Here is a 12,525-nt window from a genome sequence, read left to right as displayed (position 1 = left end):
AGCATCTCTAAAGAGTATCTATTAGCTTTATGTTGATTCTGGAAAAGTATGTTTGATTGTTACATGATATGATATGGCATTTATAACGCTCCTGTACACAAGTGTCATATATTGCCCTTTTAAAAGAGCGCTTATTTTAAAAAAAACTGATGTTAAATAAGTAGCTATTTGTAACTGAAACCTTGAGTGTAAGTGTTACTTGGCTACTTTTATTTGTGAATTTCACTGCAACAGCTCTACAGCTCACATTTACCACTCTTGAGAAAAGGCTGGCCGCTCAGTCACACTACCAACTTGTGTAGTACAGGCCTATACCAAAGGTGGGTTACCTAGTATCAAGAGGGCAAGTGTTGTGTAGTCTCCCACAGGGTTTCTACATCAATTTGTCCCTAACAAGGCTCCAAGTTGGTACTTGGGTGCCCCTATTTGGCACTACCGAGGCTATGGACATAGCCTGTGGTATAAAAAATACAGTATTTGGTAGAACATGTCCACCGCCACCAGCCATAACTAGATGATTGTCTGTGTGACTGAAACGTGTCAGGAGCAGAGAGAAGGGTGGTACTAATTACCCCTTTGGCACTCCACTGAAGGTAGTGTATGCCAATCTCTCAGACTATAGAGTTTTGGGAGGTATATATTCAGTAACTGTAGTTACTTAAGGATATAGAAATATAATATTAAAGGGGGACCTTAAGGGTCCCTAGAAACACTGCTCATAAGAAGCTGTGTGCTCCAGTAGTAAACACAGATGCCTTTAAGAGCTATGGAGCAGACATGCTCCATAATATAGGTGGAATACAAAGAATAGGGTGCCAAAAGACCGAGCCCACAAGAATGAATGAATGAGTGGAAGAAGGCTCCACTCATTCATGATTGAAAGAAAAATGTCCACAAGCAAAACGTGCTGGCGGGGTCTCACTAGGAGGGGGGATGAAGCACAGTAATTATACATCTCCCTAACAAAGACGAGTGAGGGACATGGGTACATTTCCATGTAGGATAGTGAGTGTGACATGACCCTTGTTAGGCAAGATTGTGTGTAGTATTCTTTGGAATATTACAGTAACCTTGACCTCCTGGCAATAGGAACCCAACCTTTGGTATAAGTCTGTACTACACAGGTTGGTAGTGTGGCTGAGCAATGGTTTATCTCAAGAGGGGTCAATGTGAGCAGTAGGGTTGTAACAGTTTCACAGTGACAGTTATTCAAATAAACACTTATACTCAAGGTTTCTTGATTAAACAATTATTAATTTAACAGTCCGTTATATAAGCCTTCTTCAGAAGGGAGAAACATGTAACAATTATAATATACTTCAAAACACACTCTTAGCTTCTCTAAATCAGATGATACCCATTGGGGATGGCACCCAGACACTTCCTACACCCTCGGGTGACTTCAATAGCTAGGACAATGGACATTTATTTTTTCACTAGTACATTTGGAGCAATGCTGAGTTTGGTGCGAAGGTTAGATATGGGAATAAAAGAAAGGTTAACAAATAATTCAAGAACGTGTATGTACTTTTTCAACCTTCCAATGTCAAGTAAATGTAACCTTTTCCTGGGGGAAAGGTAAAGGCACAGAGTCAGAGGTAAGAAGAGTCTCTCTGGGAGCCAGGATAGCCAATGTTAGTTGAGCAAAGTCTAGCATAGCTGAAGATCTTCTTTGCCAGTAAGTAAGTTTTGCACAATGTTTTTCGAAAGGTTTGTAGAAATAAGATTCACTTGAAGGGCCACAAGCTCGGAGGTTCGTGATGGGCAAAGCTGTAAGCAACTTTGCAAGGGCAACCAAGAAAAGTCTCAACTGAAAGCAAGTAAGGCTACACAACAAGAGGAAAGTCCTCTTAGGTTTACAGTATCTTTGGTTAGAAGAAATGGTTCCAGCATGCTTCTGTTCCTGTACAGCTCTGCAGATCCTGGTGTTCTTGGACCTCATTTGTGGGGACAAGAGGGAGGACGTCTGGGAACTCCTGCACTTCAATGCGAAGGTCAGCGGCAGCAATGGGCACATTTCAATTCAGCTGCACTTCGCGGTTTCAGGTCCTCACGTCTGACGGCAAATAGCAACACAGCGGTTCTCTGATACAGATTCAGACTATCCTGACATCTGGGGTCCAGCACTCTGAGGTGGCTCAGGCTTAGTCAGTCCTGCTTCAGGGTAGTGCGGAGGATCTTCCTAGCGCTCGGGGTCCGACTTAAAAGCAACGCACACAATCTGGTGTTCCTCTCCCTGGCACTTCGGTTCCAGCAGCAGTGGAAGTACAGCCAGCTACGAGAGGATGTCCAAACAAGTTCACTTTTGGGTTGATTGGTCCCACCACCCCAAGGGGAGAAGTTGTCCTTGAAGGGCTTCTCTAATCGAAACAAATTTGGAGCTTCAGCACTGCAGCAGAGCTTCACCGGGCAAAACAGTCCAGGAGTTGCAGGAGGCTTGTCTTCCAAGTTGTTCTTCGGATTCCTTCGTCCAGTGGTCGACTCTGCCTTCCAAGCCAAGAAGCCCCAGCTTTTATGCAGGTTTCTCCCATTCATTCCAGCCTAGCTGTCAGTCACACAGCAAGGTGGATGTCCTTGCCGGACAGCCAGCCGGACAATCACCTGTATGTGCATTTCTGTAACCAATGGGATTAAGCACAGGGAGTTTCGGGCACCTCCCTCACTTCCTGCCCCTGCCAGATATACTGGAGCCAGAGGCGGGCTTCACTTGTGAATCCTGCCAAAGGCAAAACGAACAAAGGGACCAAGCATGGTTTGGCATGCAGAGTAAATCTCAAGACGGGCCTTTCCGACAAGAAATGGCGAAAAAAGAAGACTGGGCCATTTTGACGAAATGGGCACCCACGGGTGCCTTACTGCAGCTGCGAACGCAGCCCGCGGTAAAAACAAACAATGGTAGTAAAAAGTAAACCACTGCCACCAGCCGTTAATTGTAGAAAGGGTAAAATAAAAAAGTTACATGAGAAACTAGACAAAGGGGATACTAAGTAACCCCTCCAGCACCCTATGCTGAGATGGTGTGTGCTGGGTCTAGAAAGTTACAAAATGTAAGTAAAGTCAATTTCACTTCACTGCTCTTGGAAACCGTAGTTTCACCAAAAGAAGGTATTTAAAGCTTTGGAAAATCTGAAAGACTTCCCTGTGCCACTGCACTGAATGTGCTGTGTCACAATGTAAAGATGATGCCTATGGTGTTTGTCAGAATCCAAAGTCAAAAAGAAATAATATAAGGCACAGAAAAAATACATGAGAGAGTGGGGAAAAAGGCCTCACTCTCTCCAGGTTAGAAATGAAAAGTCCTAAAGTCCAGCAAAAGAGCTTGGGGTATCTAAGGTTGAGAGGAATTGGCACATTTCTGAGAATTCTCCCTAACAACCCTCCTACCCGCATCCCCTTGTATTTGAAACAAAAATGTCATACTCCACACCAACCACTAGATGGTGGACAATGCAAAGCATGTGATTCTATGCACATGCTAGCCACAGAAAGACAATGATTGGGTAAATGTTATATGTAACCTGCTTACAAGCTTTTATTTTAAACTTAAGATGTAGTTCACTGAGAAATTGACCTGTAGCACTGACGGGTTCACTGCTTGCCACATTAGTCCATGCTTTGGGTACCTCTTAAAAAGATGGGAGCAGGAGGAGGGAGCAGGTTGGAGTGCATTTTGACTGTTTCAATGTTGATCTAGCTTTAAACTTTTTCTTTTATAAGGGCCCTTAAGTGAAGACTTTGAGGAAATAATTTTTAAACAAATAATTACTAATTGTAGAAAAGCATGCTATGTTCAGGTTTGCCATAAGGCAAGAGTAATCAAATTACCTATGGATCCCTAACGTCTTTACTTGGTTGTCCTTGTCCATTATGAGACATTAAATCAACTGAATATCAAAACCCATTTTCAATCCCTTTGCTGGCTGCCAGCCCTCATTTAAAAGTTGGTGTGGAATTGCTTATGTGAAGGAATATTTGGCCCTTATTTGTGTCAGTGTGTTCTCCTCACTGCCTGCTTCACTTTAATTAACCTGTTAATTCCATTCCTGTTTCAGCAAACTAAGAGCTACACAGTGGAACTCCATGCCAAGCCAGAATATCACAAGTTCTTGATTGGGAAAGGGGGGAGCAGCATTCGGAAGGTGCGCAATGACACCGGTGCCCGCATTATATTTCCCATGCCGGAGGACAAGGACCAGGAGTTGATTACCATAATTGGTACTGAGGAAGCTGTAAAAGATGCACAAAAGGAGCTTGAGACCCGCATTAAGAACCTGGTGAGTAGAAAGGTGTCTAAAGGAATCGCCTGAATTTTAATCGACAGGTTGACTCTCCATATGCATTCAATTGTATTTTAAAAAACGAGGTTTACTGCTCCTAATACGTGATTTAGAGAGTATTGTAATTGTCAGGAACATTTTAATTTTTGTGCAATTTTCTCCCCATTTGTGAGTCCCTCAGCACTCTTGGATTTTGATTAGTTCTCCGTAGTCAGTGGGAACCTTTTACCACACTATCATTTACTCTGTGGCAACATTTTAAAACCCCTTTGCTTGTATCATTATATAGAAATGCTTTCCTCCATCTTTTAAGACATCTGCAATTCATTATTGAAGCACACAGCTTTCTCTCTGTAGGGTTGCTGGGAGCTGTTTGAGCTGCCCTTTCTATTTTCCCTGTGACTACTGTTTCCAAGAATAGGGGGCTACTTTTTATGCTACATTTTATTTTGTGGAATCCGCGCACCCACCTTATGTGGAGTGCTGAGGGGGATACTATAATCCCCTTTTTCACTCCTCCTGTAAATTTCTAGTTAATGTGACGAGTTCATCAGAGTGCTGGTTGGCAGTGGATGTTTTCGGTATTGTACGAAATGACCGGATATAAAAGTCTGACCCCACCAAAAGACCTAAACATTCACCACGAAAAGTTCTAACTACCAAAAGTTGGAACCTTACGTGGTATGTGCTTAGGTGTTTTGGTGGGGTTGGACTTGGGCTAGGGGGTGTTCCCCGCAACACCCCACTCACTACTGTGAGCAGGGGTTGTGGGGGACACCAGCAGCCCCACGCCAAATGGAGAAAAAAAACGGGGGCGGGGGAAACCCCTGCAGCTGACCGACGGGGGGGAGGGGGGAGGGAACCCCTGGAAGTGAAGGGGAACTGGCACCGCAGGGACACAGCGCGTCTTCAAAAGTAAGTAGGGTGTGTTGTGGGTTTGTAGGGGTTTTTAATGTATGTTCGCATGGGAAATGTACGAACCTTTTGTGATTCGTACATTTCTCATGCAAACTTTTCCGTTGTAGACTTTTGCGCGATGGAAAAATCACACAGATCCTGTTTTCTACCAATTTTTTGTGACTTAAACGCGGGCTGCTGTTGCAGCTGCGGTAAGCAACACACATGCACCATTATCTTTTTTTACCAATTCTTAATAACTTGTCCTTTCTTGAGCCTTCTTCTACCTAGGTGGGTTTAGGAGGTCTTGCTAGTATTGTCTTTGGTGTGCTTTCTTGCAAACACCCGCCAAGACTCTTGAGTGCCTGAAAGGACAGGAAGTGGGGAGGAGCCTGAAGCTCCCCTAGCTTTTGGTTTCCATGGGTACTGCAGTGTCTTCAGCCCCCCTCCCCTGTGGCCCTGCACCTCATTCTCTTGTTTGTTGCTATATGTGTTGTGAGAGGTATTTTCTTTCAGGACGTGAAACATATATAACTTTACATACTCCTCTTCCCAACCTAAATCTGGGAATTTCTGCATTTCTTTCCTGAATTCCCTGTCATAATTTAGCCATGATTCTCCCCCAAAGGTATTATAGATTTGTAAAATCGTATGGTGGTAAGCGATTAGCGCTGTGCCCCCTTTAGGGAATTTTTCTAAAATGATTGTGACCAAGTGGAAAGCTGCTTCCCAGTTTTGTAAGGTTTTCTCTATTTGTGGTCTCTTTGCTCTCTCCTTCTCTTCCTCTTTTCTGTCTTTCTTTATAAGGTCAAAACCCATCTCTTCATATTCCAGTGGGGAGAATATGTCGATAAATTGTTTTTTTCCATAACCTCCTCTTGATTTGAGGTTCAATATGCCATGCAATGGTCTTTTTAACATTCTTGCTAACACTTTTCCCCGCTGTCCGCCTGCAAAATGTGGTGGCCGTGTGGCCTGGTTTCTCGCTACTGCTGTTTGGCCCTATTCATGCTGCGAGGTGACATTGGCCATCTTCGCTCTCCGTTTCAGATTCTGTGTCTGAAATCCCCCCCTCACTGCTGGAGCTACTGGTGTCTTCCCTATTCCTGGCTTCCTGTATTCAGTTTGAACTGAGATGCTGGCCAACATTTTGGACAAGACAGCCCCCACATGTGCATGTATGGCTTGAATGATTGGAGGTTCCAGCCATTTATCATGCATAAAGGTTTGGGTCCTGAGCAACAAAGGAGTCGACCCATGGAACGAGTGTTAGGTAGAATTGCAGGCAGTACCCTCTGGGAACAACACATACAATTAGGACTACAGGTGTAAGCAAAAACCAACCTTTGGTATAAGTCTGTACCACACACTTCTGGTAGCGAGCTGAGCATCCAGGCTTATCTCAAGAGGGAATGTGAGCAGTAGAAGAAGTTACACAGAAGTATCACAATCACAGTGGTTCAAGTAGACACTTACACTCAAGGTTTCTTGGTAATAGTTAAACATTTATTTACACAGTCATTTAGAAAACTTTCACTAGTAGAAATCAACTCCATATTAAACACGAATATACTACAGTATCAAGTTAGACAGTTTTAGCTCCCCTAAAAAAGGAGCCAAATGGCACTTCAGTACTTTTTTTTTGTTGAAAATTTGGTTTTATTAGAATTTTACAATTATGACATAATTCAAAAAAATAGTGCAAACATCCATATATATCAAGGTGAGGTCACAACTTTACCCTCCCCCCACCTCCCACACCCGCCCCCCCCCTAATCCCACACCATGGTTTAATGGTCGATAACAACAAGAGGGTCCAGCACTTCATCTGAGGATACAATGTGAGCATAGGGTTACTTCCGAGAGATAAACGGTGCTCAAAAAATAAGGTCCAACATATAAAAGTCACATGTCCTGTAACAATCGATCTCCTCCCACTCCAAAGGGGTTGCCCCGATAGTGTTGTTCCCATCAAGAGAACCGTCTGAGATGGTTACTTGTGCCTCAGGCTGTTTTCCCGTATTTGTCAAAAAATGGCAGCCATAGGGCCTCGATGTTAGATTTGGATTCATCGATCAGGTGGTTCAAGTACTCCATATCGTAGATTGCCCGTGTTTTCGCTACCCACTCCCCCTCGCCCGGAGGTCGGGGTGATTTCCATTTCTGGGTCCAGCAGCATCTAGCCGCGACTAGCATGACCTGCAACATGTGGTCGCTTCAGTACTTTTAAATGGCAATAAAAAGCATAGGGTTGTACAAAGGGTTAGAAAACACTTTTTAGATCATGCAAAGCTTCAGTGTACCAGGAGGGTCAGTTCAATTCAATAGGCCAGGCCAAAGTCAATAGTCTAGTGTTCTTGGATAGGACAGCACAGTTCTGGTACAAATGGAGAAGTGTTTGTAAAAGTTTTTAGAAGTAGTTGAGATGATGAAGCAAGATATGCTGGGTCACAAGCTGATTAGGCTTGCGAGTTGGGAAAGTTTCACGAACTTCCACCGCGAGAGTTGGGATCTCTCAACCGGATGGCACAGTACCTTAAAGTGGAGCAAAAAAGATACAGCCGAAGATGTTGGTTCCTGGCAGGTCCTGCAGGTCTCGTTGTTCCTGAGCCTCAAACATTGTGTCAGATTTTTTACCTACCTGCAAAGAAGATCTTCAGCTCCCCTTGACATTGTGCAATTAACATTGGCTGTCCTGGTTACCGGAGAGACTCCTCTTTACCTCAGACTTTGTGCTGTGGCGTTTTCACCCGGGAAAGTGTTAATTTACTCTGCTTTGGAAGGTTCTTAAAAGTACTTACCTGTTTATGAATTATTTGTTAGCCTTTTTTTGATTCCTCTATTACACCTAACTCGGAATTGCTCTAAACGTACCAGTGATAACTCAATGTCCAGTGTCATAGCTATTTAAGTCACCTGAGGGTGTAGGAAGTGTCTGTGTGCCATCCCCAATGGGTATCAGCTGATTTAGAGAAACAAGTGTTTTTTTTAAAGTGCATTTTAAGTGTTATCCATCTATTGACACCTTCTGAAGAAGGCTTATGCAACTGACTGAAATAAATTGATGATTGTTTTATCAAGAAACCTTGAGTCGAAGTGTTTAGTTTGAATAACTGTACTGTGAAGCTCGGTGTCACAACATTACTGCTCACATTGACCCCTCTTGAGATAAACCTGGCTGCTCAGCCACACTACCAACCTGTGTAGTTCAGAATTATAGCAAAGATTGGGTCCCTATTGCCAGGATCCCAAGGTTATTGTAGTGCACCCAAAGGGTACTGCATGCAGTCTTGCCTAACAAGCTCCTAACTGGCTTTTGGTATAAGAGGATGAGTGTGGTATGTGGCCGCCATGAGCAAAATGCATGGGGCGATGCAGGAGCGGATGCCACGATTTTTAACTGAGTGAAGGCCATTAATCGCGTACATAAGCGATAGTGACAATCTCAACATCCATCATAAGCCACATGACAAAGCATCATTTTCACAGATATAAATTACCAACAGAGACCTGTACAGTATCTCGACACTGACTGTTACACTGTTATGCAGCCAAACCTGTTATTGACTTGGTTCACATTTGTTGAGAATTTTTTGTGATTTTATTTTGGAAAATTGTTTGAATCTCCATTTGCAGTATTGTACCGACAGCATTGGGAGAGCCTTTAATATTACCGCCACGGTAATGAGGGCATGTTTTCCACTTTTTTGTCTTTCCTCCCTAAAGATTGAACCTTATGTTGTGACTGTATTTTTCACAAGGCGAATTACTCTTTAATAAAGTTTAAATGAATTTGCTTATTTGAAACTGGATAAAATATGGATGTCCTTTTATTATCTATTCTATATATACATGACATTTTTTATTATGCTATGTCTTTTCTCTTATATGTGAATTTGTATATGTTTAAGGTTTTCTGTAAACTAAAGACGCAACAATAAAAAAGAAAAAAAAAGATTAAATGATTAAAAAAAAAAAGATAATTGCATTTTTTGTGAATTTCAAGGGACTTTCTATACCATGGTTATTTTCTGCTTCACTGGCCATGGCAGTGTATATTTTACAACATTAGCAGGCCACGAGCTAGGGCCAGTGGGCACTGATTTGGCAGTGCCCGCTGCATACTGCACCCCACGCAACTAGCCGTGGACTTTGGCTCTGCCCACTTGTGCATCATCCCCTGATGTGCAGTGTCTGGAACTTCGTGGGCATTCTGCTGGACCTCCACTGACTCTTTTCCACTCTTGAGAAGTCTCCACTTCCAAGTAGGGGACTGTGAAACAGAGAGAGGTCTGCTGTGTGACAACTGTCGCTGATCAACGCCTGTGTCGTGTCCCAAAGAGCCAGTACCATGAAGATAGTCTACTGTTCATACAATCACAAGAAGCAGACCATCTGCTCCCGCCAAAAGGTTCCTTCTTCAGCCTCCAGGCAGAGAATCCAAACAGGAGCTGGCATTGCCTGCAGACCTCCTGCTTCTTCCTCGTTAGGGAGAATTCTCAGAAATATGCTTTTCCCTTCACCTTAGAGACCCCCAGCAACTTTGCTAGATTTTGAGGACTTATTTTTCCTCTGGAGAGAGTGTGAGCCTTTTTTCCCCCCTCACTCAAGTATTTAGATGTGTGCTTTACTCTTGTGTTCTTAGATAACCCCATAGGCATCATCTTTTTGTTGTCACACAGCACCTTTAGTGCAGTGGCACTGGGTGTCCTTTGGACTCCCCAAGGTTTAAATACCTTCTCTGGGATGAACTAAATTCATAGACCCAGCACAAACTATCTTCCTACAGAGTGCGGGAGGGGTTACTTAGTATCCCCTATGTCTAAACACTCTTGTAGCTGTCAAAAGCGTCCCTTTCCCATTGAAATGGCTGGTGGCAGTGGTTTTATAATGAACTACCATGATTTTTCCCGACCGCGAACACCGGTAGCTAAAAATCGGGGCTGCCATGTTTTTTAATATGGCGCCCAAGTCCCCTCTGTAAAAAAAAAAGACTCCTGTCATCTTTTTTCAGTTTTTTTTTGTGGAAAGATCCTTATGGTGTTTAAACCAGTTTTGGTCCCTTTGTTCTTGAGCCTTTGGCGGGCTCCAGGACTGAAGTTCGCCCATGGCGTCTGAGTGTCTGGGTGGGCAGGAAGTGAGGGAGGTGCCTGAAACTCCCTGTGCTTGGTCTCCTAGGAGACCCAAATGCACTCTGATGCGATTGGCTGGCTGACTGTCCGGCAAGGGCAGCCACCCTGCTGGGTGAGTGACAGCTAGGCTGGAATGAATGGGAGAAAACTGTTTAAAAGGCAAGTCTCTTGGACTGGAAGGCAGAGTCGACCACTGGAACAAAAGAACCGAAGACGAGCTGGAAGAGGACGGCTGCAGCAACCACTGGACCGTTGATTTGCCCGGTGAAGCCCTGCTGCAGGCCTGAATCGCCAAGTTCATCTTGACAGAGAAGCCCTTCAAGGGCGACTTCTCCTTTTGAGTTGGTGGGACCAATCAACTAGACCCGTAAGCTACCTGGACACCATTCTTGGAGCTGGTTGTATTTTCCTCGGAGTGCTGCAGGAAACCGAGTAACCAAGGAGAGGGACACCAGTTTGTATGCTTGGCTACAGCTACCAGAATTGAAGATGTCTTTGCCAGCTTTTTGACCGGCCCCCGTGCAGGAGTCCCCCGACGTCCTCCCTCTTGTCCCTCACGACTGAGGCTTGGCAACAGTGAGATCTGCAGTAACTGCCAGGAACAGAAGTCTTCAGCTGCATCCTTTTCTTCATTGTAAGGTAATGTGAAAACTTGACCAAGAGAACTTGGCTCTCACTGCAAAAGTGCTTGAAACTTTGGCAATTTACAGGCCTAGTCAGCTTGTGACCAAACGTACGAATCTTTCTTTTACGAACTACTTCTGAGAACTTTTGCGAATACTTAACCGTTTAACTACCAGAACTTCTTATCCTATATACAAGACATTAGCCCATAGACTTTGGCCTAACCTATTGCATGGAATTGACTCCTCTGGCGAATCAAACTATTAGCACTGTCCAAGAGTAACTAATCTTTTTATTAACCTATGCCTTTTTGCTCCTCCATCAAAATAGTTTAAATGTCTCAGAATCTGACAGTGTGAAGTGCTGAAGTATATTTTTGTGTGATATAGATTGCCTCCTTCTAGTGAATGTTTTATAAATGACTGTGAAATAAGTTAATAAGTGTTTTACCAAGAAACCTTCAGTGTAAGGTTTTTTTTGAATACTTGTGATTGTAGACCTCTGTGTAACATCCTTACAGCTCACATTCCCTCTTGAGATCAGCCTGGCTGCTCAAAAATTCTACCACAAAACTGTGTAGTACAGACATATACCAAAGGTTGGTTTTGCTTATACCTGTAGTCCTAGTTGTGTATAGTGGTCCCAAAAGGTACTGCATACAAACTTTGCCTAACAAGGTCAGCGGCAGCAAGGGGCAAGCTTTGATTCAGCGGTTCTTCATTTTTTCAGCTCCTCGCGTCTGGCAACAAATGGCAACACCGCGGTTCTCACCTACCACTTCAGACTTTCCTCGCATCTGGGGTCCAGCACTCTGTGGAGGTGGCTCAGGCTTGGTCAGTCCTGCATCAGAGAAGTCTGGAGGATCTTCTCAACGCTCGGGTCTGACTTAAAAGCAACACACACAATCTGGTGTTCCTCTCCCTGGCACTTATGTTCCAGCAGCAGTGGAAATACTACCAGCTTCGAGAGGTTTTCCAGACCAGCTTACTTTGGAATTTATTGGTCCCACCAACTCAAAGGGAGAAGTCCTTGCAGGGCTTCTCTATTCAAGGCAAATTGGGAGTTTCAGCACAGCAGCAGGGCTTCGCCGGGCAAACCAACAATCCAGCCGTTGCAGCAGGCGTCTCTTCCAAGTTCTTCGGATTCCTTGGTCCATTGGTCAACTCTGCCTTCCAAGCCAAAAAGCCTTGCCTTACCGGTACAGCCAACCGGCCAATCACCTTTGGGTGCATTCCTGTAACCAAGGGGATTAAGCACAGAATGTTTCGGGCACTTCTCTCACTTCCTGCCCCATGCTAGACCTACTGGAGCCAGAGGCAGGCTTCACTTGTGAATTCCACCAAAGACAAAACGAACAAAGGGACCACACCTGGTTTGGCGCACAGAGTAAATCTCAAGAAGGACCTTTCCGACAAGAAATGGGGGGGAAAAAGAAGATTGAGCCGAATGCAGCCCGTGATAAAAACAAATGGTAGTAAAAAGTAAACCACTGCCACCAGCCCTTAATTGTGGAAAGGGTAACATAAAAATGTTACATGAGAAACTAGACAAAGGGGATACTAAGTAACCCCTCCAGCACCCTATGGTAAAATGGT

General features: G+C 44.1%; 1 protein-coding gene across 2 annotated transcripts in view; it reads left to right on the top strand.

The window, feature by feature from the left end:
* The window catches only part of HDLBP (high density lipoprotein binding protein), an 829,415-nt gene that overhangs the window by 554,298 nt on the left and 262,592 nt on the right, over positions 1–12,525 (top strand). For both annotated transcript variants that reach the window (XM_069618106.1, XM_069618107.1), the window contains exon 18: positions 4,053–4,274. In XM_069618106.1, coding sequence (XP_069474207.1) covers positions 4,053–4,274 — 222 coding nt within the window. The remainder of the gene's footprint in view (positions 1–4,052; positions 4,275–12,525) is intronic.

This window comes from Ambystoma mexicanum, chromosome 10 (genome assembly GCF_040938575.1).
Source record: "Ambystoma mexicanum isolate Mex_15411 chromosome 10, UKY_AmexF1_1, whole genome shotgun sequence".
NCBI classification, from domain to species: Eukaryota; Metazoa; Chordata; class Amphibia; order Caudata; family Ambystomatidae; genus Ambystoma; species Ambystoma mexicanum.
Note: the sequence above shows the minus strand (reverse complement) of the source record. Positions and strands in the feature narration are given on the sequence as shown.